The sequence below is a fragment of the Corythoichthys intestinalis genome, chromosome 14, assembly GCF_030265065.1.
Source record: "Corythoichthys intestinalis isolate RoL2023-P3 chromosome 14, ASM3026506v1, whole genome shotgun sequence".
NCBI lineage: Eukaryota > Metazoa > Chordata > Actinopteri > Syngnathiformes > Syngnathidae > Corythoichthys > Corythoichthys intestinalis.
In genome coordinates, this window is record NC_080408.1 from 29,001,508 (window position 1) to 29,028,725 (window position 27,218).

General features: G+C 39.6%; 1 protein-coding gene across 2 annotated transcripts in view; it reads right to left on the minus strand.

Moving 5' to 3' along the window:
• rnf31 (ring finger protein 31) overlaps positions 1–27,218 on the minus strand; it is a 46,344-nt gene that overhangs the window by 18,417 nt on the left and 709 nt on the right. The window contains exons 2-17 of one of the 2 annotated variants that reach the window (XM_057857727.1): positions 26,066–26,264; positions 25,699–25,845; positions 25,159–25,314; positions 23,291–23,347; positions 22,873–23,077; positions 20,738–20,918; positions 20,170–20,303; positions 15,004–15,176; positions 14,624–14,857; positions 14,391–14,546; positions 14,046–14,213; positions 13,777–13,962; positions 10,002–10,208; positions 9,765–9,938; positions 8,921–9,019; positions 8,755–8,844 (exon numbers count right to left, since the gene is read on the minus strand). In XM_057857727.1, coding sequence (XP_057713710.1) covers positions 8,755–8,844; positions 8,921–9,019; positions 9,765–9,938; positions 10,002–10,208; positions 13,777–13,962; positions 14,046–14,213; positions 14,391–14,546; positions 14,624–14,857; positions 15,004–15,176; positions 20,170–20,303; positions 20,738–20,918; positions 22,873–23,077; positions 23,291–23,347; positions 25,159–25,314; positions 25,699–25,845; positions 26,066–26,263 — 2,565 coding nt within the window. In that variant the 5' untranslated portion in view covers position 26,264. Of the gene's footprint in view, positions 1–8,754; positions 8,845–8,920; positions 9,020–9,764; positions 9,939–10,001; positions 10,209–13,776; positions 13,963–14,045; positions 14,214–14,390; positions 14,547–14,623; positions 14,858–15,003; positions 15,177–20,169; positions 20,325–20,737; positions 20,919–22,872; positions 23,078–23,290; positions 23,348–25,158; positions 25,315–25,698; positions 25,846–26,065; positions 26,265–27,218 lie in introns of both variants that reach the window. The other variant, XM_057857726.1, reaches the window with a different exon arrangement.

Here is a 27,218-nt window from a genome sequence, read left to right on the forward strand (position 1 = left end):
ATTGTGTCCTTTTTTTCTAATAAAGAAAAAAAGTAACATAGATCAACTTATAATAAAGTATAACTTTATTATAAACATTGTTTTGTTTGTAACAGAGAAGACTTGATGTGCATCAATTTGCCTGAATTAAAAAAAAAAATTCACATCCAAACTAAAAAATACACTCAAGGTACATTTTTGACCATTTGATACAGAAAAATAAAATGTAATAAAATCAGTAAATAATACCAAATTAAAATTGATTAGAAACATTCACTCATGAGGACAATGTGCCAAAAAATTTGACCGAAAAAACAAATCTGAATAAAAGGGGGGGGGAGTGTCCTTGGACAGGACAGTTTTTATTTTTGCTGCTCACAGTATTTACCTCCTTTGCAATGAGGTGGAGTTATTTTTCAATTAACATGCTAACAATGCTCACTGGCTTACTGATATAACACTGACAAAGCAGGACGATTGTTGGCAATATTCGGCACGTTTTCACTGAAAAAATCAAGCGGCTTAACAATGAGATTGGGGTCTAATGTCTTTAAGTGGCGTCTTAATTGATTTGGCTTCTTGCTGTCTGCTATAATTATTTTTAGACACAGTAAACAGTGCTCTTTCATCATCACCCACTGTATTAAAAATCAAAGCTAAAAGGCAAACGGCACGAAAAAAGCGCATTCACGTCGGCCGAGGTAGAACCGTAGGTGAGGGCAGTCGTCGTGACGATCCCAAGCCGAAAATGGCACTTCTCGGGCGGCGACGTGAGAACCGGACAAGACAGTGGGTCGCTGCGTGAGTGAGTCCGGTCGGAAAACGGCTTTCGAAAACGGCGGTGGCACACTGCTCTTCATATCTGTTGTCTGTGTGTGCTGAGTGCTCTTCCTTAGTTCAAAAATACTGCGCGCATTCTGAAAATGAGAGCGCCACTGCCACCTACTGAGTGGATGTGCAAGTACACTTTATTCCAGTACGGCAAAAAAAAAAAAAAAAAAAAAACACATAAAACATGTTCCCCGAGGTCACATGCGCCCCCCCTGGCATTGCTCTGCGCCCCCCCCAGGGGGGCGCGCCCCACTATTTGAGAAGTACTGGCCTAAGCTGTTATTACAACTGCTTAGTGCCCAATCACTGCATGGATGTGACTTTGTTTTTGGTTGTTTTAGATTGGGACACCTACTCTACTGCAGTAAACACAACATAGTCTTTGAAGTTTTCAAACCTTACAGTTTACAGGATTCGCTCAAGCGTGTGCTGAATCAACGCTTAGTCATTCTGTAAAAAAACTATGATCGCAGGGGATTTTCCCATAATGTATTGAGCTCCTCTGCCACATTTGTTCACATTCATAACCCTCATTAATCTAGCTTCCTTACCTTTCATATACTCCTCATCTTTTCTCCCATGTCTGATTTTGTCTTGTGTGATGATTTGTAAGATAAAAATTAAAACAGCGAAATTCCCGTCATTTAAAATCCAGGAAAAAAAATAAAATAAAATCCAGAACAGAAAAGATACACATACAGAATACTGCTTCTTTTCAGTAGTTACATCCAAATCAAGTGAACGCTGCAGGAATTACAACAGTATGTATATGTGCTTTCCACTTTTTAATGGAGAAAAATTAATGAGACCAAAAAAAAAAAAAAAGAAAAAATCAATGAACCAAGCATTTACTTTTTGATACCAGTACTTAGGTTGTTAATCTTAAACAGCCATTTACAACCTGAAGTCAGGCCTCAACTGCAACGATGTATCGTTCCTGCACTTTCTATTAATTTTGGTCCTTAGCAAGTTAAATTCTCGCTTGGTCAGATTCAGGTCAGGCAATTGGCTTGGCCGTTGCATAACATTCCGTTTTTTCACCTTATGTTAGATTACCTGATATTATTTCTTTCCTTTTGAAATATGTCAGTTTATTGTTCATCTGCACTGTTAAGTGCCCAATAGTAAATTCTGGATTATTAGGCTAAATATGAATTTATATTGCCAGAAAAACTTTAGAATTCTTCTTACTCATTTTTACCAGTGGACCTATGATTAATAAGTTTGGGGAAATCAGTTCCATTGGCCATACATGCATGTCCACATCTGGCTATTGAACAAACAATTGTTCCATATTAGTTCCTTAGAAAAATGGTCTTAATTCCTACACCAGTCACCATATGTTGATCTAAATACCCTCAATCAAGATCAAAATTTCATTTCATGTGAAATAAATTGTTGTTATTCTTATGTGCGGATCGTACCATAGCTTTTTGAGTTTTGAGTTTTTTGAAAGGTAGTCTTTATTTACACAAATGACAAATGTGTATCCGAGTTTGATGTGCTACAGTCCATTGAATAGTTAATGGTTTGTGCAACAGGCTCACATAGGTAGTTTCTGATTTGTGATGATTCCTTGATTTCTATAAATACTGCAGTGCCATTACAGACAACTAATTAATCAATACTTGTGGTAAGTTTCTGCAAGTCCGAGTTTTTGTAGTGCACCCCACTGAATCATTTGGCTGGTGCATCTGCCTCAGTTCTAAGTTAGAGCCTGGTCTTGCATCTTTCTAAGCAGGCTGCATGCTTTAGTTGGGTGTTCATTAATACTAAGGATACTACTAATCAAAGAAAATTGAATACTTTGAAGCAGGGGTCGGGAACCTATCTGGCTCTTGAGCCAGATCTGGTTCTTTTGACAGTTGCGTCTGGCTCGCAGACAAATCTTTAATTATTAAAAAAAATAAAAAATAAAAAAGTTTAATTATACTCTTTTTCGTGAAACGGCGACGTGACTTTTGCGGCGTATGGTAACTTTCTTAATACTCGGACAACACTCGCGCAAGTCGCACTAGATCATCAAATAACAACCTAGATGTGCTACGTTAGATCCCCCCAAGTCCGATGCCACTGGCTGCGTGAGCCAAGGGTGATCATGGGACTTTTTGTCCGTGTACTACAACCGGCGACTAGAAATCCGGTTCGCAGTAATTTTAGTGCGAAAGTGGCAAACATGTATGTCGTTGTTTCTATCTATAATGTATATATTTTTTGTCTATCACATGCATGTCATCGTTTCTATCTATATATATGTTTATCTATCAATCGCATTGACAACGCAGATGAGGCAGAGACACTGTTCAAGTGGGGTCGCTGTATTTTGCTGTCGAAAATAGCGGCCGATGTGCGCATGTGCGTGAAGTAAACTTCCCTCGTTTTTTAGTTTCGTTTTCTGCGTTTGTCAGCTAATTTTGGAAACCCCTTCGAGAAGATGGCAAAAAGAAAAAAAGGCGAGAAGTATCGTACTTTTCAGCAGAAATGGACGGAGGAATTTCCGTTGGTGGAGAGTTTATGTCAACTTTTCGGATAAAGACAAGATAATTAAATGGATAAAAGGCATGCCTCTGTCGGCAAGAACTGTTCATGATCTTACCACGAGCTTACCATCATGAAATCAAATTGAGGCAACGCAAGTGAAGGGCATAAATGCAGCACCGTTTTTTTCTCTCGCTTTGGATGAGTCAACAGACCATGAAAGGGACAACAAGAAGGGAGGGTGTATTTATGTCCTTCACTGAGTTCGCTAAAGAAAAAAATCTACCGATGGATAAACTTGTTTCGGTGTGCACTGATGGTTCTCCGTGCGTGGTAGGGAAAAACTGGATTCGTGGCGCTTCGAGAACATGAGAAGAGAAGCACCCTAAGTTTCTCAATGCCACATTAAGTTTAAGCCCACCAAGTATCAACCAGACTACAAAGCCATCAGCAAAACACCAGCACAAGAAGTCGCATCAATGGAAAGAAATATTCATCATTGATTAGCAACAGCATAACGATGTTATTAAAAAGAATTCAGAGACCAACCCAAACCCTTGTGCTTTAAAAGTGTTGAAATTACATAAAATGCACCCACCACTTGTATTTTTAGTTTTAAACATATTGTATGGCTCTAACGGAATTACATTTTTTAAAATGTGGTGTTCATGGCTCTCTCTGCCAAAAAGGTTCCCGGCAAGGGCGTAGGTTTGCATAGGGATGGTAGGGACATGTCACTACCAACTTTTCAGGATGCTTAAATTGTCCCCACCAACTTTTATGCAACCCTATTTGCATTATATAATGACTTCAATTATATAGGTAATTTAAATTGTCTTCCCGTGTTGTAAGGATAGAATTAACGCTACCATTATTAAATGAATTACTGTACTTTCAATACGTTCAGACTTACATTGACCCCTCTTCACCTGCTGAATGTGCTAGTCCATTTTTCCCCCCTCAAACGCAAATTTGATTGGCTGATGACTTGACCCCCACCCCTACATTCACATACGCGTTCACAGCCGGTGTTCTGTGAAATTTTTCACCCTGATACTATTTTGCTCCCGAAGCGTTTGTGGTGGTGAATAAGCACTTTTACATTCAGTTGGACCCTCAAAGTTATCCAAAGGTGCTAAATAAACAAAAGATTATTAGATAAACTAGAAACTGCAATTTCGTGAGAAATTACACCTGGGTCTTTCCTCTGTGGAGATACAAATCTTAGCCCCACTCAGGTTTATCAATAGAATGGACAATGATACCAGTCAATGATGCCAATGTACTTGGATTCCATTGACGCCTATGTAAGTTGATACCATTGACATCCATGGACGTCCAAATTTTTTCCCATTCATTTTCAATGGGAATTTTTTTTTTTCACAAATCAACAAAAAATTACCAGATATCAATAGGACGTGTCCCCCAAACTTCCCCAATTCCACTGACGCTTATGGAGGGTGCCGCCATTGACGGCCATGGACGTCCAAATTTCCCATTCATTTCTAATGGCATTTAATTATGGTTTTTCATTCTATTGATGCCAATGTACTTGGATTCCATTGACGTCTATGTAAGTTGATACCATTGACGTCCATGGACGTCTAAATTTTTCCCCATTAATTTTCAATGGGATTTTTTTTTTCTTCCCCAAAATCAACAGGAAATGACCAGATATCAATAGGATGTGTACCCAGGGGCGCTGCCAGGGATTTTGGGCCCCATGAAAAGATATCACTTTGGGCCCCACCATCAGTGCCGGGACACACACACACATTTAGAGTATCAACTACGTAATTTCCTGCATTCTGGTGAATCTTTACACACTAATTTGTGCATTTTCTGCATTAATTTAAGATGAAAATATATTTATGTAAACATACAGCGTATAGAGCAATAATGAATAGACTGATATCATCTTTAAGAAATGTACTGAAGCCCATCTTTTACAATCTTAATATATTTTTATTAGAAATATTCTCAAATACCACAATGAATGACTTAAGTTAAAACAAAACTTTTATTCTAACAATACTACAGCATACATTGCCAGGGCCAGCAGCACTGTCTTTTTGGCTCCCTACACTCCTCCCTGGCAAAACTGAAGATGGTCCTGGCTCTGTAGTGTACATAAAATGACAAATATAACAATATCTTCTATATTATTCTAGTATCTTAATTTAATTATTAATTATGTATCATTAATTAATAATAATAATTATTATTATTATTACTTATTACTATTTGTCTCTTAGCCACTGATATTTTATGTGTGGTGTGGCAGTGTTCAAGTTGATTCCCCACCTCCTTCAGTTGGGAGTAAAGATGAGGCTGGCTCATAAAGGGTGTCAGGAGACAGGGCTGCTGAGCCAGACGCAGCAAGAGGAGTTGTGCTTGTGCCTATTACAACAGGCGAGGGCAGAGACAACTGTTTTGGTGTGGAGAGCTTGCGAAAGGGTTAACCTGCTGTACTAATTAAATGTAAGCTAAAAGTGGAGCAAACACTAGCTAGCAAACAATTACAGTATTTCATTATGGAGTAGGCTTAGCCCCATTTGAAAACTTACAATCTCCACTATAGGCTACAGCTCCGAAGCCAGGTCCCTTCCTTGTTAACTAACTAAATTTAATTGATGACAAACTAAATTCAATAAATTCTTGACAAACTGGATTCAACCAGATGAAAAAAAAAATCCACACCAACTTTCAACATCTGTATGATACCAAAAAATGCCGTCATTATTTGGAATTCATGTTCTTGAATTGGTCAAAGTCGCTCACTGAGGTCGGGAAAATCCCGTATTTCTTACGGAGTGAGCTGGGACCTGCTTCTGAGCTTTCTAATAGACGTCGCGTGAGCTAAAATAACAGGTTAATTTTCAGCACTACACTGACACAATTTACACCAACCTTCCTTTGTGAAGTACTTTTTCACATCCTGTTGGCCTTTTCTACCCCTCTCCTGCTTTGCTTTATTTTCTTTCCTCTTTTGATAGCCTGATTTCTGTTTTGAAAACATTTTTGATGTAGCCTACCGCACGCACAGTACTCAGAGTCATTGACTGGCGTAAATGCACCGCTGCTCAGCCAGCGCGCGGTCTGATCAAAGGAAGGGCGGACGAAACCAATTAATGAAAATACGCGGGGGGGGGGGGGGGGGGGGGGATTGCTGGCAATACATATGCTCTCTGGATATTTACTTTTTGCCAAAAACAAAACAAGAAAAAGAAACTCTTCGTTTTAAACCTCTTAAAATTATAATGATTAATATTTAAATTTGCAAACGATTACCTAATGCTCTAATTTTCTTTGTGGGCCCCCTCAGGCCATGGGCCCTTAGAATCAGTACCACTTTTCCCCCCTATACGGCGCCCCTGTGTGTACCCCAAATGTCCCCGATTGCAATGACGCTTATGGAGGGTGCTGCCATTGACGGACATGGACGTCCAATTCTCCCAATCATCTCTAATGGCGTTTACTTTGTTTAATGCCAATGACTGGCATTATTGTCCATTCTATTGCTACACCTGAGTGGGGCGAAGATCTGTATCTCCACTGAGGAAAGACCCAGGTGTAATTTCTCCCGAAATTGCAGTTTCTAGTTAGATTATTGTTTTTGCCAGCGATGCCGAGTAGCTGCAACAGCTGTAGTAGTAGCAAGTAGCTCTACCGATTTCACCAATGAGACGTCGCAAAAATAATTACATGACTCCATTATACCAATCAGACGCAAGCTTGGCGTTCTAGCTTTACGCCACCCTGCTCAATCATGTGGTCTTTAGCACCGTAAAAAATGAAGTATTTGATATTGAACGCTGCTCTCATCATGACTCGAAAGTACGGATTTCAACCTCTATCCCAGTTTTTATTTGGCACTTACTGACCAAGGAAAACCGGATATATGCTCATTTTGATTTCTAAATAGTAGCCTAATAACGGAGGAAGTCTTGAGTATTAAAACTAAGAACTGTTTTCTCCACCAGAGGGCACTCATGCTCTTTGGACGAATAATGCCTCATTTATGATTTTTTTTTCTCTCATTGGAATTCGATTTTTTTTTTTTTTTTTTTTTTTTTTTTTTTTTTGTATTTCTTTGGCTTATGCGGTTATGTAATGTGTTATTGTCCAGTATCATTATAACAACAATTCATATACCACTGTTTAAAAAAAAAATCAAACAAAATAAGCAGTTACTCAAAATGTTACTCTTACTTGAATATTCTTTTCACTGTATACTTTTTTACTTGTAATTGAGTACATTTTTGGATTACATACTTTTGAGTAATATTTTTTTGAAGTAACAGTACTCTTACTTGAGTAAAATTTTTGGCTACTCTACCCACCTCTGCGTTTAAATATTGCGATTTAAATTTGCTTATAAAATCCAGACACTTATTCTGGAAGTTTTCAAAATGTTTCTTTAATAGTTTTTAAAAACTACTAAAGTGTACCACCGAAACCAATACATATGCACTGCAACCCCCCCCCCCAAAAAAAAAAAACTTCCCTTGTTTTCAGCGTAAATCTACTAGAAATAAGTGAAATTATCTGCTAGTGCTTCAAGCAAATTTTACTTACTTAGTTTTCTTGAAATTAGAAAAATACCTAGCTGAAAATAAGCTTTAAAACTTGTCAGAAATGTTCTTAATTCAAGAATAGATATTGTTCAAAACATTATTTGAAAGCATTTTTTTTCTTGATTTAGGTGAAAAATAGTAGTTATATGGCCCTAATAAGAGCAAATATTGTAGTAATAGTAATATTTACATAAAGTAAGTGGAAGAATCTGATGCATTAATCTGTTAACCAGCCTTTAACACTTAGAACAAGATGGAGAAAATTATTCGACTAGATTTAAGAAAAATTATCAGATTAAGACGTTATAAATTTGCAGTGTGGAAGTTAAATAAATTTGTATTGATTTATTTTGCATTAATAATTTAGCCTATCAATTAATTTGGTTCACATTGGTGAGAAGTGTAGCCCTGACCACTGTTTACCCAATCTGCTTGGTCTTATTAATGTCCCGTCTCAAGCAAAAAGTGTAGATGGAGGATATGCTGTCATATCGTCCCTACCAATATTCCCTACCTACGCCCTTGGTTCCTGTCCCTGCTTTGAAGGTATGAATGTAGGTGGTTGTTTATCTATGCAAAATACGACAAACGACTAGTCCAGGGTACAGTCCTTTCACCCAAAAACAGCTGTGATTGGGTCTGTTAACATGTGACATTGAACAGTTTAAGAGAAAATGGAAGGATCGAAGTTTGCACGACTATAGGAACATGTCGACGTATTGTGGAAAACCCATTGTTTTGTATCTGAGAGAATTAATTATTTCAATGGATGGAGTCTCCAGTGATTAATTGCGGTCCATTGTCTACTGAGCAGAAGCCACAACTTAAAAGATGGTAATAGTATAAGAGCTTGGATTCCAAACGTACAAAACTGCTGGTTAATACTTACAGGCTTTTTGCACTGAGCACAAAAACTGTTTCGACACTGAAAACAGGTGACTTTAGGCTGGTCTCCATCATAGATAAACCCATAAGAACACTGTAAGGAAGACAGATAATGATGATCAATACTTTTTAACACTCAACAAGAATTGCATAATGACTCTAAAACTCACATGACAGCACCACAGGAACTTTGGATCCTTGATGAGGGCTTGCTCAGTCAGCTTCTTATGGAAGAGTTCATATACTTCAGGTTCCAGACATTCTCTCAACTGAAATACAAATTATTACAGTTTATTCCCAAATGCAAACTGCTTTAATGCCAATTTCCAGTATAGTGTAAAAATGATATGAATAATTAAATACTTACAACACTAAGAACGCATCTGTAAGGGTTTATTCTAGCTTTAGGCAATTACAGTAATAAAGTGTGACTCTACAACTTTTCAAGACATGAGCTGCCATCCTGCCTAGTTTTTTTTTTTTTTTTTTTTTTTTGCTTTGTCATAGGATTGAAGATTACGGTTTTAAATTTTGTTGGTCTGTTTTCAAAGTACAATATTGTAAAGGGCATTTTGTGGTCAGAGAACTCATTAAATATATATTAAAGCTACCCTGCACTGTAGTAGTTCCTCTCATGGGATGCTGTTTGGGCTCTTGACTGTTGTTGTATCGCAGTATCAAGTTATATCTGTTTTGGTGTTTGCCATAAAGTATTGAGCCTTCCAGTTTTTCTGCATCTAAACTTAGTCTGAGGATAGAAGCCAGGATGGAATGATCAGTGTTGCCGAGACGACAGCAACATGCCCAAGGACCGATACTTGCAGTTGTCTACATGTGTGATTATCAGTATTTGTGGAAGCCGTCAGGAATTGGATGGAGTATGACGAAAAGTTGGGACACTTTTTCTAAAATTAATAAAAGTATTCTACCAGTAATTGTCTTATACCATATATGTTCCTTAAGCCTGATTGGATAAACAATTGAAATGTAAAATACGTGTTGGTGTAAATCTACCTGGATGTCCAAGGTTGAGAAGTAGCTGTTAAGGTCTTCCGGATCATTGATGTCAGGCTCCCAGCAGACTGGACACACCATGTCTCTGATATGCTTGTCCCTGACAGCGATGGTGAAATGCTGCTGGAAACAACCACAACACACGGAACACTGGCACGAAGTCAGGGACTGCATCTGAAAAAGGGAAAAGACATATGAAAACATGAGCAAAAAGGAGTACAAAGGCCCAAGCATTACCTTGCTATGTGGAAAGACAGAAAGGCAGATGGGACATTCTTTGGCCAGCACTCTTTTGATGAACTCCCTGTCGTGAGACTCGCGTACAGCCTGTACTACATCCTCCAGGGAGTAGGGGGCATTGTGCTCCTGAAGGAGAGAGAGCGCCAGCTCACAGCGGCCCCAGCTGGGTAGATCATATACCGCTAATAACCTCCGACATGTTCGCTGAAAGGAAAAGATCACTTGACAAATAAAAAGAACACAACAATACCGATATAGGACTGTCACTTTCACGTAACACTGTCCTTCTCATTTGTGGGGGGGGTGCGCATGTGATCCCCGGGGACATGCTTTTCCCCCCTCTCACACTAGAATAAACACATCCACTGGAGTAAATAGCAGTGGTGTTCTTTATCAGAGTCTGCACGGGAAGTTTGAGCCCTACATGCAGCGTTTTTACACACTGACAGATCATGCACACACAAAGCACACACATAGTGGAAGATATAAAGCTAATTGAACAAACCTTCAAAAGACATACAAAGATAAAAAAAAACTATTTAAAAGGAATGAAAATAAAAGTATTGACTAAGTAAGAAAGACAAGGAAAAATCTGCAAAAAGCTTGGACCAAGAAATACGATGAAGCGTACACAGTGCTTGGCTTCACTGTCACTAAGGTGAGAGACGATGAAAGACCACCGTTTCCACCCACTTTTTTTTCCTCCGTCCTGTTCAGCTGATTGACACGGAGAATGGAAATCTGAGTGTCCGATTGGTCTAAACAGTCTTAATATGGGAGTATGACATACTACCATCACAGGCGGTTTTTCCTATGGGCAATGTGGGCGACCGCCCAGGGCGCAATCTATTTGGGGGCGCACAAGCGCCCTCGAGGGGGGGAAAAAAAAAAAAAAAATTGCTAGTTTTCTAGACTACTACCGCTCATTTCCACGTCAAGTTAGTAGAGTGGGCGCTAGGGTGCCCCTTACTATCATGTCAACTGCTGCTGAGAGTCATGTGTGTCAAGGAAGGGCAGGTGGTGACGGGAGGTGGATCAGCTGCTCGCAACTGCAGAGAGAGTGAGCAGGAAGAGTTTCAATCACTGTCAGAGGAAAAGCAAGGAGGGGAGGGGGGCTTCGTACCATGTACAGCTTTTCACAGGTCACCTCATTATTCATGTGACTACTTTAAGAAATGGAAGAAAGTCCATTAATGGGTCTATCATATTCCTCGTTCAATACTCTACAAGAAAAATATAACATATATGCATCTAAAATAATCCTAAACGATTTTATTAGCAATTTTAATACTCCTTTTAGCAAGGTTAAAGGGGTATGCGGTATGCCGCTGCGTACGTTCCCATAGCAACCAGTCCTGTTATTGTCCTACGTCAAAAGCGCTGCATATTCTGAGAACGAGAATAGGCGTAAGCGTAAGGTGCGCATTTTGAGCAGAGGACGGCCACCCCACCTGTTAGGATTAATCTGTGCATCCATGAAGGAATGTAAGTATTTCCTCTTCATGCCATAAAGTTCTTATGATAAGTTAGAGCCGTCATCAGCGCGACCGTTTCGTGTTTTTCCTGTTACGTCAGCTGGTTGATCCCACTCGTTCTCGCTGCGTCGAGGAGAGCGTTCTTTACTTTATATTCGCATTGCACATTTGCTTTAAGAGGGAAGGTGTTAGTTTAGCATCTTAAAATGATGTTGTACATCCATATGAGTGTAAAGTGCTTAGTTTTCGCCACTTTTATGGCCAAGATGACCGCACGCAGCGCGCACTCGAACCCCCCGCCCCCACCTTCGTGTTCATTTTACTGCACAAATATGTATGTGTGTCACGTGACTCAGAGTGAGTGGGCGGCGATCGGGCCCTTTTTTAATTGGCAAAATGAAAAGTTATCCGTCTGGAAAGAAAAAAAAGCAGAAGAGGAGAAAAGGAAGCAAGACAGCGGTGAGTGTACTATGTTACTGTAGTTTTATGTCCTAATGTAGTCGAAGCACTGCAGACTAGTAGTAGTAAACCATTTAACTGCCTTAACTTGTTGTAACTAGCTTGTTAGCGTTTGCTAACAGCATTGCAGCATGCTAGCGTTTCTTCATACATAAAGATGTTACCTAGAACATTAAATCAGTGTTTAGAATCACCATACACACTGATCAGCCATACTGATAAGATGTTACATGATTCACTTCTGTGCCAGAATGTTATCCTTATTAAGTAAAAGCAATATAACTTACCAGCTAGTCAGTAGAATACGGTATGTGTAAAGGTATGTGCACTAAGCACAATAATAATAATAATAACCTGAAGTACATTTTTTTTATTAAGGCAAATGTGTGTAAATAATTAAGGATAGTGTGAAGTGAATGAATATTGCAATGGGGGGGGGGGGGGGCACTTTGAGTGTCCAAAAAAGCGCTCTATGAGATCGAGGCTTTATTAGACTTTTATTAAATATGCTATTGATACAAGTCCAACTGTCCCCCTTACTAGCACATGGTCAAAGGGCCCCATGTTGCCTGTTGCCTAGGGCCCCCGGGGACCCTTGCTACGCCTCTGGGCGGGGGATAGACTATTTTAATAAAATAACGTAAGAAACGGAACACATTCATGTGTTTGATGTCGGCGGGGTGGAGGGTTGGGGGGTAGTTTGGATGTCGGGGGGGGGGGGCTGATGGGGTGGTTCGCCCAGGGCGCGAAAGTAGCCAAGACCGCCACTGACTACCATTGTGATCATTCAACGTGCCTCGTTTATTGGGGAAAAAGCAGCGAACAGGAAGGAGTTATTAGGGGACAGAAGGAAAGAGAGGAAGACAGAAGAAGCACAAACAACAGCAAGAAATACAATGAACACCTACAGTAACTATGAATATGACAGTGCTACATTAGCTGGTTGTATTTCCAGTTGACATCATGTGGGGGACCTGATGACCAAGGAGAAAGAGGGGACGGGGGGAGAGTCAGAAAGATAAGTGACTGGGAGGGGTGGAGTGTACACAAATCAGCCATGTGTGGTGTAGAACCCAGTATTTGTGTGAATCCCTTGTGAGTGTAAGTATGTTGGCAACCTATTCTATGCTGCCTGATCGCTAATCCTGACATCGAGTTTTTCTACTTGAGTGTGTCTAATTGCACCTAGTCATGCAACACTCACAAGGGTTTCACAGAAATACTGTGTTCTACACCCCACATGGCTGATTCTTGTACACATCACCACTCCCAATCACTTATCTTTCTGACCACCTCCCCCCTTTCTCCTTGGTCATCAGGCCCCCCACATGGTGTCAACAGGAAATACAACTAGCTAATGATAGCACCAACATATTCATAGTGTTGTTTCTGCTTCTTCTGGCTCTCTCTCCTTCATTTTTCTGTTCCCCCATAACCCCTTCCTGTTCGCGGCTTTCTCTTAATAAACGAGGCACGTTGAATGATCACAATGGGAGTATGTCATACTCCCATGTGATCCATTAAAACTGTTCAGACCAATCGGACACTCAGATTTCCATTCTCTGTGTCAAGCAGGTGAAAAGGACAGTTTAAAAAAAAAAAAAAGGCCACAATTTCCTGTCTATAATGTTGGCAGCAGGCATACATACACACACAAGATTTTACAATATTAATACACGATTAGTGGTAATTATGTGATACTCTATATGTATGTTCAGATAGATTATGAAAGGACACAAGGTTACCCAAGACATGCTTTGGGATGTATACAATTTTGTTATGCACCGTGCCGTCTTGAGCAAAGCTGATGAGCTGTTACGTAGTGCTTCTGATCTCACCTCCTTGTCAGGGTGATTGATGTCAACCGCTGGCTCAGGCTCGTCACTCCAAATACGTTTATGGAAGGGTTCCAGAAGGGGACGCTGCAGAAAAGCTAGTGCGCCTCTAACCTCACCTCCACTTTGTCTCAGAACCTCATGGCAATGAGCCTCATTACTAAAACCCAACGAGAACAGCATCTTTACCTGAGGAATCAAGTGTTCACATGCAGCACTCGTATCAGACTTAGTAATGGATGCAGTGAATATTAGAAAAGATGATTCGTTACTTTTGCGAGTCTGTCTCGCAGAGCTTGTCTGGCTGCCCTCTCAGAATCGCCGCCTGCTGTCAGCCAGGCCTGCTTGGCTTCTGCTCTGGAGAGTTGAATTGAAACTTTTTCTTTTACATTATCATGCACTTTTCTAGAATCCTCTGCGGGAGCCTCACATGACTTGTTCTGCATTAAGAGAACAGTTGATGAATGGCAAGTCATGCATGTTTTTTTACAAGCAGTTAAAATACTTTTAATAAAGCAGTCTCATTAAATTGGAGTAGTGAGTCATTTAAGTTCCAGTAGTTCACAGACTTCACCGAGTGTACGAGTCAACAATGAGTGTGTGCTTGTGTCACGTACAAACTGATGGGATAGGATTGCTGACATCATGCTGATCTTGTCCAATTGCTTGGGCAGCTCTGACTTTAACCATTTGCAAGGCAGGATGTTAGTATCTTTGGCGACCTTCATGTATGTGTACATCTCCTCTGGGCTGATTCCATTCTTCTCCCCATCCTAACAGACAGAATGGGAAAATAGAATGAACTAAAATCCAAACAAGTGAAACTGTGCAGCATATTACTGAAACTTGCTCGAATCAGTTGTATGAGCTTCAGCCCATCTTCCTTCATTCGCCGCTGCCTAGAAGAGTTTGGATCTTCTTGAGTCAGTTCTTTAGGTTTAACTGGCAGAGCTGGGACCCGTCTGACAGGGAAGGGAGGGCGGAGCTTTGATGGCAGAGGTGCAGGCTCTGGACGGGCTAAGTCACACATCTCACACACCGTGGCAGGTGAGTAGTTCAGATATGTACAGAACTGGCACACCCACTGACCAAAATGACATGAAATAAGAATGATGTAAAAAAGAAAACAAATCAGAAAATCTTTGTCAACAAAAATATTGTGTAGTTACAACAATAAAGTGGACACTGGCTGCTTTAAGTATAATTCTGCAGAAACATAATACTCCCAACCTGGCTGTCAGGGTCCCCAGGCATGCCCAGTACAGGGGCTGGTGGTCTGGGCGGGGTGACAGGAGGGTGTGAAGGGGTCACCGGGGGTCGTGTAGCCAAACGAGGTCTTTCACACACCTCACATAGAATACTGCTGGCTGCATTGACCACAGTACAGCTCTTACACTGCCACTCTGTTGAAATGTTAAAAGTCTCAATAGTAGTGGTGGGAATCTTAGGGCACCTAAGGATTCGATCAGGATTCAGAGGCTACGATTTGATTATAAATCGATTATTGATGCACCCCTCGTCCCCAAGCTATTAGCTGCTTTTAATGTTTCGTACATTAGTTACAAAAATTGTACACAAATCCTGCCGGGGTAAATAAACTACTATTTCAGAATCAAGTTAACATTTCAAAAGAGTAAATAAAATTGTTAGGTTTTGTGTTGTTTTTTTCCTAGTGTGACTTGTCCCTGTGATTACCCATTGATTTTACCTGGTGTCCCTGCTCCTAGTGCATCCTCCTGTATTACCCAGCTGTTCCTCGTTGTCTCGTTACCCCTTGTCTGCATGTGTGTATATAAGCACCCAATTTTTTTTCACTCATTGTTGCGTCATTGTCAATGTCAGAGTCTCCGTCAAAGTCTATGTCAATGCCCATGTGCTCGTCAGTGTTCTCAAGTTTTCTCCCTCCAAGTCCTTGTGTTCCTCAACGTAAGTTTTTTATATCAAGCCTTTTGTTAGTGACCTGAGTTTTTTCTGTTTCTGTGTTTTTTGGATCCCCACAATATTGGTTGATACTTTGTTTTTTGTTAGCCTTAATTAAATCATTTTGCACAGCCGGTCTGCCTCCCTGCTTACTTTTCTCTGCATTTGGGTCCACACAACCTGCCTGCCCCGAATCCCTGACAAAAATACTCAAGTCCCCATTGTGTATCAGCAGCTTTAAACTACATTAAATTAATTTAATGTTGTGAATGAACCGTTAAAGTTGTTAAAAATTGCTTCCGTTATTCCATAATTTCCCTTCTGTCTACTTTCGACATGTGAAAGTTTTAAAACTGTTTCATCATTTAAAGATGGATTCAAGTCAAGATTTTGCCAATTTAGGAGTATTTTAGATAAAAAGTTAATTAGGTTCGCTCGGAAGGTTCGCTACGCTACAACAGCCTTCGAGAGAAGTCTACAGCTTTAAGATGGCGGCTGTTTACTAACGCCGGCGAGTCTGTTATTTCGCATCTAGTTCTTTATACATGTGTTATCTACCGTAGCATTATGTGGCCGCAGTTTGTAGCGGCTGTCGGCTGCAGTCAGGTATTATTGTTTTTTTATCTAGAAGCATGAGATGAGCCTTAGTCGTAAGTTGAGCATTGACGTTTACTCTCTATCCGTTCCTCATTGCGTCCCGAAGACCGTGCTGACTGTGTTTTAGTTCCGCTTTACTTGGCATATTTCAATAATCGGAATTTAGATTTTTGTTAATCATTCTCGAATCTTCCACGGCCAAATCGCGACTAATCTAAGAGTCGCAAATTTCGCACACCTCTACTCAATATATTTTGAATGTTCACATCCTTAAAATGAATCAGGTATTACTTGATTCACGTTAAGTATTTTAAAGAAACACACAGTAGTGTGGTAATTAATTACCTCTAAAACATAACCTCTTGAAAAATATTTTAATGTCACACTTGTAAAATAAATGAGTTGCTTAAACATTTGAATGTTATTTTTCACACATTTTTTTCTCAATGTAAAATGACAAACAATTGTTGGAGAGATGTTGTTCTGCTGACCACTGGTGAAGTGCCTTGAGCAAGGCAACAAAAGAACACCCTAGCCAGTGGTGTCCAAACTATTCCACATAGGGCCGCAGTGGGTGCTGGATTTCATTCCTACAAAACAAGATGACATCTTTTCACCAATCTGGTGTCTCACAAGTGTAATCCGTTGATTGCAGTCAGGTGCAGCTTGTTTGAGCACAAACTTCATTGTTTAAACTGTCTGTGCTCGATTGGTAGGAACAAAAACCAGGACCCACAGCGGCCCTTGCGGTTTGGACACCCATGCCCAAGGCCTAAGTGAGAAAATCTCTTCTGACATGTCTCCTGTGTTACCTGGCTTCATGTACGTTCGGTATGCAAAACAAATATGAGCTAGAGTGTGAATTAAAGAAAAATGATACTCCACTAAACCACTAAGGGGTCGGGAACCTTTTTGGCTGAGAGCCAGGAACACCACATATTTTTAAATGTAATTCTGTGAGAGCCATACAATATGTTTAAAACTAAAACTACAAGTAATGTGTGAATTTTATGTAATTTCAACACTTCTAAAGTACAATAACTCTCTGAATTCTTTTTAATGACATTGTTATGCTGTTGCTAATCAATGATGAGTATTTCTTAGCATTAATGCGACTTCTGGTGCTGCATGGTTTTGCTGATGGCTTTGTGATCTGGTTGATATGTGGTGGGGTTAAGCTTCATGCAGGTGTTGAGAAACTTAGGATGCCTCTCTTTTCATGTTGACGAAGAAAAGGCACATATAGTGTTTTTCCCCACCACGCACGGACAACCATCCGTGCACACCGAAACAAGTTTATCCATCGGTAGATTTTTTTTTTCTTAACCGAACTCATTGAAGGACTAGAATAAATCCTGCCCTCTTGTTGTCCCTTTCATAGTCAAAACCTTGCAATCACGCTCAACTGGGATAAATAGCTTACGTCTGCTGACTTATCCAAAGCAAGAGAAAAAAACAGCCGCATTTATAGTGTATCACAAAAGTGAGTACACCCCTCGCATTTCTGCACATATTTAAGTATATCTTTTCATGGGACATGGCTGTGACCCCAGGAAGAAGCCTCTTCTGAAGACTGTACACAAGAAAGCCCGGCGGTCTCATCAGACCGTAAGACATGGTTCCAGTAATCCATGTGCTTTGTTGACATGTCTTCAGCAAACTGTTTGCGGGCTTTCTTGGGTACCGTCTTCAGAAGAGGCTTTCTCCTGGGGTGATTTTTCATCAATTTGATGTCGAGTGCGGCGTATTGTCTGAGCACTAATAGGCTGACCCCCCATCTCTTTAATCTTTGCAGCAATGCTGACAGCACTCCTGTAACGAGTCACATGACATTTTGGAGGGAAAATGACAAGCAGTACTCAATTTGGACATTTAGGGATGTACATAGTTTCTCAGGGGTGTACTCACTTTTGTTGCCAGGGGTTTAGATATTAACGGCTATATGTTGAGTTATTTTGAGGGGAAAATAAATAAATTTAACTATACTATATAAGCTTCACACAGACTACTTTTCATTGTGTCAAAGTGTCATTTTGTTAGTGTTGTCCCATGAAAAGATATACTTAAATAGCTGCAGAAATGCGAGGGGTGTACTTACTTTTGTGATACACTGTATGTCTCTCACTTGCATTGCCTCAATTTGATTTGACATCATGATGGAACCATCGTGAACAGTTCTTGCCGACAGAAGTATGTCTTTTATCCGTTTAACTGTCTTTTCTTTATCCGAGACGCGTCAAAAAGTTCATTGGCAACATCGAGCATGAATGCTTTGGCATCCCCCCCATCTGTGAATGGCTTTCCGTTTCTCACGATTGCTAAAGCGCCAGCAAAGCTAGCTGAATTCTAGTCACCTTGCTGGGTCCAAACACGGAGTTGCTGCTGACTAACTTGCACTCTGTATAGTAGCACTTGACATGCTTTCTTCCTGTTGTCCCCCGCAGCATATTTTGATGCAAATGTAGTATGGCGGGTGTCGAAGTGCCGCTTTATATTTTACCTTTTCACAGATGCATTTTTATCATTGCATATTGGACACACCGCATAACCCACTTTCTCCACAAAGGCAAATTCCTCTGTCCATTCCTGCTGAAAAGTACGATACTCCTTAATTGTCTTTTTTTCTTTTTGCCATCTTCTCAAAATGGTTTCTAAAATTAGCTGACAAACGCTGAAACTAAAAAGGAGGAAAGTTTACTTCACGCACATGCGCACATCTGCTATTTTCAACAGCAAAATACGGTGACCCCAGTTGAACAGTGTCTCTGCCTCATCTGCGTTGCCAATGCAATTGATAGATAAATAGATCATTTTTTAATAATTAAAGATAGAGCCTGATGCAGCCGTCAAAAGAGCCAGATCTGTCTCACAGGCCATAGGTTCCCGACCCCTGCGCTAAGTCTAAACAATTTTAAATATTATTTCCATATACAGTACAGGTATCATTTTCCTGTAAATGACTGCTCTATTCATCATGGCCAAAAGCCTTTCAAAAATGTTTTACCTTTTACAGATACCACGGGCATTTTTTTCCCACCGACAATCTGGCTAAACGCAAACTGAATAGTTTCAACTAACAATATTTTCATGACTACTAAATTCGAATTTGTATGTTAGTTAAAAAAAAAAAAACTATCAACCATGAAATGCAGACGCAACTGTGTATATGTAATCTGAAGAAGTGAATATGTTTTGATTATTTTCAAGATGATCATACTTAGGGGCAGTTTACATGGTGACTCTCCGAGAAGACGAAAAATTTCACATTTGCATGTATATGGTTCCGTCTCCATTCAAACGATGTCGCGATTCCGCATGAAAATGATGTAGTATTCAGGCCAGGCCCTAGGGGGCAGTGCAGATTTACAAGGCGACATCGAATGATGCACAAAAAATGGAAACATTCAAAACATTTAAATTTAAAAATATTACCAAAACAGTAAATTAAAGCCGACGTTCCACCATTTGCTGTTTTTAATGTTTAATAGCACCGCTGCGCATGCCCAATGTGACGTGTAGGAGTGCTGACGTTATCGGCACGGGTCCCGCGTGGCAGGAGCTTTTGATATGCATGCGGAGCGAGCACACCTCAAGCTCCCGCTATCGAATTCTTCCACTTTGGAGGCAGGACTTGGAATTTTTCGTCTTCGCCGACACCATATGCACGTGAGGCAATTCCGCGACTCAGTCATTGCGTCTTCGTGTCGCAGTCGCCATGTAAACTCCCCCTTAAAATGTGGTCCACCATGAAAACACATTTGACAAGAACGGTTTCCAGTGTACATTTCCATATTTCAGGGGGAAAAAAGTAAAACAAGTAAGTTTTTAAAAAAACAACAACAACAGCGGCTGTGGGAAGAGACAAGCAATTGAACAAACCTATGATGGTTGCTGGTGGGGATTCATCTGCAGCAGAGCTGGGTGATTCATAGCGAGGGTACTCACATCCCTCACAAAGCACATTCTGGGATGAGTTAACTTTTGCGCAGTGAAGGCAATGCCAGGTGGAAGAACTGGAAGTGGAAGACAGAACTCTGTCAAAAAGATAAAAATTAAAAACTTTACAGATCTTTACATATTTAATTCACAGTAACTTTTTCAACTCTTCAATACAATGCACAGGAAGCAATGTAGCACCCCTATTCATCTAGTTTCATAAGCTAATTATCACACTTTCTCTTTAAATAACATAATAAAGGTTGTGGCTGAATCACCCATAAGAGAGTGTCAAATGAGTACCCGTAAATGTATTTCCAGGCCAGAAGAGCTGACACATACTGTATTCCTATGAGGAATTTGAGGCTGTAATCATCCAATGATTCTTGGGGGTTTAACTATTGTGTCAGACGGAGAAAAAAAAAAAAAACCAAAAAAAAGAATAGCCAAGCTGTCATTCACAGTCAGTTGTTTGTGTCACTTTTATATTGTGAAATCCATTCAGCCTAACCTTTTACAATTCCCACTTTTGGAAGTTGGGGCGGAAGAAGTGGAGGATGTGACAGCAGTTCGACGATGCTTGGCCCTTTCAGGGTACGAATGGTACAATCTGTCACACTCTGAGCACATCCCTTGGAGGCAGGTCAAACAGTGCACAGTGATGCGAAATATGCCACAAATAGTGCAATTTTCTGAAAGAAATAAATGTTCAGTTCAGCGAAATTATATAGCAACTAGCACAGAAATACCGTATTGGCCCGAATATAAGACGGCCCTGATTATAAGACGACCCCCTCTTTTTCAAGACTCAAGTTTGAAAGAAGACTTTTTGAACACCAAAGTAATTTTCATACAGAAAATAATTACAGTACATTTGAAACAAATGATTATAACAATATATTTGAGAGAAAAAGCATGTTATTTTGCTCCCAATCCGATCGTTTTAGTTTGACTATCTGCCGATCCCGATATTTCCCGATCCGATTGCTTTTTTTTTGCTCCTGATTCAATTCCAATAATTCCCGATAATTTTTCCCGATCGTATACATTTTGGCAATGCATTAAGAAAAAAATGAATAAAACTCAGACGAATATATACATTCAACATACAGTACATAAGTACTGTATTTGTTTATTATGACAATAAATCCTCAAGATGCCGTTTACATTATTAACATTCTTTCTGTGAGAGGGATCCACGGATAGAAAGACTTGTAATTCTTAAAGGATAAATGTGACTTTGTATATTGTGACTAAATATTGCCATCTAGTGTATTTGTTGAGCTTTCAGTAAATTATACTGCAGCCATTTAACTTCTGCCCTATCTATAGGTAAAACGGCGTCTTTATAGATTGAACGCGACAATGCGTGAGTAGGTTTTGCATTGCATGCGCTAATTACTTAACGTGATTAATTTAAAAAAATAATTACCGCTGTTAACGCAATAAATTTGATAGCCCTACTTTAAGCCAAAACTACTCTGGATGAGTGTAAGACATTTTGTCTGTAACGTTAAATACAATTAGAAAACGATTTAAATTTAAAAAAAAAATATATATATATATATATATATATATTAAAAAAAGGCATGTCCGATATTTTTTTGCCGATTCCGATACTTTGAAAATGACGTGATCGGACCCGATCGATCGGGACATCTTTAATAACAATATATTTGAGAGAAAAAGCATGTTATATTGCCTCATTCAAATCTTAATATCTGAACATTAAAATATGTAAGCTAAAGTGAAATCACATTCGTAAATGAATGGCTTCTGGTTTTTGAAATGTAAATTGCAATAACTGCATTACCCATCAAAGTGAAGTCTAACTATAACTGTAGTCTTGAAACAAATCTGAATAAGGAAAAACATTGCAATAAAATAAAATAATGCAAACTGGTTAAACTTGACAGTAGCTGAGATCTGTCATGACAGAACATCGCTTCAATGATATCTGGCGCCATCTAGTGTCGTGAATGGGTATAACGTCTAGACCGCGAATACAGTATAAGACGACCCCCACTTTTTCAGTCTTACAGTATTTCAATGCAAAAAACTGTCTTATATTCGGGCCAATACTGTATAAAACAAATACAAAAGACTAAAAAAAATCACTGAGATTGTTCATCTCTAGGTGTAGATAGATAGAGATAGATACGTTCAGCAAATGATATTTCACTTTGAAACATTTTGAAAGCCACTTTGTAGCCTACATTCAATTTAAGCCCCAACTAAATGATTATTTCGGGAAAAAAAAAACAAGGTAAGTGCAATTAAAAAATAGACATTTCCTCACATTTATGCAAGCCACACAATTTGTAGACCTCAAGACAATCTCCATTGCATTGTCTTGAGTCAAATAATGAATAATAGAAGTGGAGTTACAATTTCTGTGACCTCATCCTGACCCAAGTTTGATCTAAATGGCTCCTGAAGCCACAGTTCTTCGTATTCTGGGAAATGGCACAGCATGCAACCTCCATTAAAAAGAAGCTCTTGCATAACACAGGATTTACATTTTTTTTGTTTAAATCTAAATCTCCTTGTTGTGTCTTGTTTTTGCGGTATGTACAGTGTTTGTGCTTTGAGGTTTAAGACTAAGAAATAATTTAGTGCAGAGAAGCTTTTTGTATCACTCCTCACCTGAATGTTTCTTGATGGGTGGAAACAAGCCCTGAATGGGTTTAAGACTTTGATGGTTGGAGGAGAGTGAACGTGCCTGGCTGCTCTCCTTCACTGAATAATGGTGGAGAGGAAACGCGAGCGACTTGGATTGACTGTCCGATGGATGTTTACTACAAATGAAAGACTGATGGGTGACCACGGCATCTGTGTTCAGACCCACATCCTAAACAAAGTGAAAAGATGGTATGGTAAATAAACCTTTTAGATATTTCAATCAGAAATACAGTGTGGATATTAGAAATGCCACAAAACAGTGCTTGGAGACAAAAAATAATGTGAGTATATTTACAGCAAAAGAATAAGCCTCTACTGTACATCTGCGTAACAAATAAAACGAACCATTAAACTCAACCTGAAATTGGTGATTAGTGCTGACCTTATGTCTTAAGGTAGGAATGATTCTCTCATAGAATTCCGGATGTGGATGTGTCTCCTGGGATGAAACATAATAGGAAATATGGACTATGAATAAATTGTATGCTATTGTATCATCACTTGCTCATCATGATTCCATTATTGCTATTGACAGCGAAATACGTCAATAACATTTGAATTAGGAGTGCTAACAGTGATTTATTTTATTATTTCATATTCCATTTAACACAAGACTGTTATTTGTCATGACCACACCATTTATTTAGCAATTGGGGAAAAATACTTCGATAAAAAGAATATCCTGTAAAAATATTGGAGAAGAGAGATTGAAACAATGACATTTTGCGGCTCTCTTCGTCGCATTTTCCTCGTTCTGAATAATTCCCCCTCAATGGGCTGAATTCTAAATCAGATGAAACAATTGCCACGTTTACATGGAGCCAAATATTCCAATTACAATCGGTTTAGATGTTCAAACCGAATAAATGTGTTTCATATAAACACCTCATTCGGAATGAACAGGCCCAAACCGAATGGAATTTCATTCCGATTCACAGGGGTGGAATATTCCTTTTCCCAAACCGATTAGAAGTAAAATTATATCATGTAAACAGGGAAGCGGAATGGTGTCTGGTTGCGTTCTTTCTGCACATGCTCCGTACTGACGTGGTGACGTCACTTGGTGACGTAAGTAACGTCACTTGCAACATGGCTTCCAAGCACAGCGCACCTAATTGGAGTCCGGCGGAAAGATTGTATTTAATTCAAACTTTAAAAGAATTGAATATAATTGCTCGCTTAGACGGACGTAAAACGAGGAACAAGTGAACTATTTAAAAAAGTTCACGAGAGGTTACACGAAGCCGGAATACACCGGAGCGTTGACCAGATTAGAAATGGTGGAAAACGCTGACAACCGGCTACTACAAGGCAAAAGAGCAAAACAGCAGAAGCAGATACGACCCCACAAACACAACAAGTGGGTTAAAGTTAAAACAGCAGCACTCTGACGATCGATCTCCATGTTTTGCAACGTGACGCTTTGTTTTGATTAATCTGCGCGTGTCAGACGGCAGTTGTCAAACCTCCTTTCGGAATAAAGGCAGACACATGTAAACGCTGGATCGGAATAGATGAAGTGACATGTAAACAGCTGATCTGAAATTTCCATTCGGAATGATTTGAATCGGTATGAATAAAAGTCAGCATGTAAACGTGGCTAATGACCCTGCCGACATCATCCTCCTGTTGGGGACGCTAGAGCGCTATAATGACAGGCAGGGGCTAAACCATAGATTAAAAGACTTTTCTTTTTTCTTTTTGCCAAAATGTTGTATGTAGTCGAACCGTCTCAAAAGATTATTCAAATTCACATAAAAATGCTATTTAAGACTTTTTTTATGATGTCATAAAAGGAGAGAGAGGCGTCGCTGCATCCGAGCCGAAAAAACCCAGTTTTAAATCGATTTTTTTCGGCTGGTCGGATGAAAAAGGCCAATACCGATATACGTCAAATTTCCAAATGTCAGGGCCGATAATCAGTCTATCTCTATTTTACAACAACCCAAACTGGTAATATGGTAATGGTTTGAGGTATACTGTACTTGTTATGTAGTTAACCTGCAAATGAATAAAAATGCACCATTGTTTGGACTGGACTGTGTGGTCCGACCATCAAACAGCACTCATCGTTCTTCTACCCAGTCAAACTCAGAGTGATAGAGAAATCTATTTTGTGAAAACAAAATTTTAACCATTGGTTTTCATACCTGCAGCTTTATATTACACTGAAATTCAAAAATCCAGAATAAATAGAAATATTAGAAGTGTGTGCTAGGAAAACAATGTACAGAAATGAAAGAGGCACACCTTGATAAGCATTTCGAGCTCCATCCTTAAGCTCATCACCTCCAGAGTTACTGCTGCAACTTTGCCAACATCAGGATCTGTGACATCATCAGGGAAGCTGAGTCCATCTGGCTGCTGATTGGAGTAACCATAGAGACAAAGAACTGCCCTTCCACCCTGCAAGAATAGCGAGAACATTGATCAAAGGCTCACCAGGACCTGTATGTCATCGCTTGAATGTACACACAGGCTGGGAAAAGAGGGGTTGAAAGCTGGTTTTGGGTCTAAAAGTGTGATTTATAGCTATGGCAAAGGAAGTTCAACTAAAATTGTTATTGTCAAATATTCTAAAAGTAACTCTAAATCAATTACTCATTTTCTACCAGTAATATAATTCCTTACATCAATTTTATTCTCATTGTGTGGGTACAGTGGAGAGCATAATGCAATCTTATCAATGTAATTTATCATGTACTTCCCAACACTGAATACTGCTTGCTTTTTAGAGCAGTTGCTCTCCTGGCAGTCTAGCTTTTATCAGTCCAAGCATGTATAAGTTACCTGGATAGCGTCAACAGTGGCCCTGAAAACTGGATTGTTGTGCTTGACAGTTCTCCAGTATTTAGGTCTGTTTGGATTTGTCAGGTTACACCCATATTTTTCAAGGATGTTCAGAGCGGTAGATAAGCGCTGCAGTGATGCAAGTGTCTGGGTAAAAGCAAAGGAGTACAGTCACAAAAAAGGACTGAACTTTAAAATGCATTTTTAAAACCAGAAAATAAAAGATTCTTTAAAAGAATGGACTGTATTTCAGAGTGTTAGATTCCAACCCTAAATGTATTATCTAACTGCGGTACATCACACAACAACACGCAGACACTTTTGGCATGTGTGAACAGATTCAACTGATGCTTCAGATGACTTGTACCTCTTTTCTGTTGCTGCCAAAGCTGTTTTCAATCACCATGGTTTCTGCAGCAATGTGATGGTATTTGGAGCACGGCGGTAAAGGAAGATTAGCCATAACCATCACACCTGCCCGCACTTCCACCACCCTTCCGCCAGAATAGAGACAAACTTCCGCCTGACTGCGCGCCTCCTGTAGCTGTTCCGATAAGGACGGCATCCTATGTTTGCAGTATAAAGACTCAAAAGGTTAGTGACAAAGTTTGGAAATAAAACATGTTTATTCCGTGTAATATTTTTACAACCTGCAGTGCCATGTTGCAGAGTCCAAATGGAATGGACGTGGCAACCAATGTGTTAATGGGGACATTTTTGAAAATCTGTCCTTTTTTAATCACAATTCAGGATAGACCAAAGGATTGATTGAGGGACTTGTCACTTGTCAATGATACACAATACAGTGATCCCTCGCTACTTCACGCCCTCAGTCATCGCAGATTTTTTTTTCAATTAAAAAAACAAATACAGATGAGCTGTCCTGAGCCGATCGCACAGTCTCACTCTTGCTCCTCCCTCTCTCTCCCTACTTTGTTCGTCAGGCCGTGCACTGCAGTTGCTCCTTAAAGTTAACGATGTTGACATATGTTTGTGCTTGATCTTGCCAGAGCCACGAGCTTCAGACGCGCCGCATGCGCCACCCATCGTTTAACTTGTAGACATTTTCCAGCCGGTTGTGAATCCTCAGAGGGGTTTCTCCCTCTGCAACAAGGAATTCGATTACAGCTCTTTGTTTCTGACGAGCTTCAAGAGGGGCAGCCATTTTGGAAGCTAGTTTAAGCTTTAAAAATCTGAAAATAAGAAAAAAACATGTAATAATCGCAAAAAGGTGTGTCTTATCATGTTTGTGCCTAAAAGGAACAAAATTGGTAAAATCCTGTACAAGCAATGCACTTGAGTGCATTACTTTTTGAATGCCCCTCGTACATATACTGTATATATATATTTTTTTAATTATACTTTGGGATAAAAGGGGGGTCTTATCTGTATCTCTTTCCTATGCTAAATCTGAACAAATACATTGATCACACACACACACACACAAAAAAAAACACACAAAAAAAAAAAATGAGCACACCCTCAAAAAATATATATTTTTGTGCGGGGGGAGGCGCTAC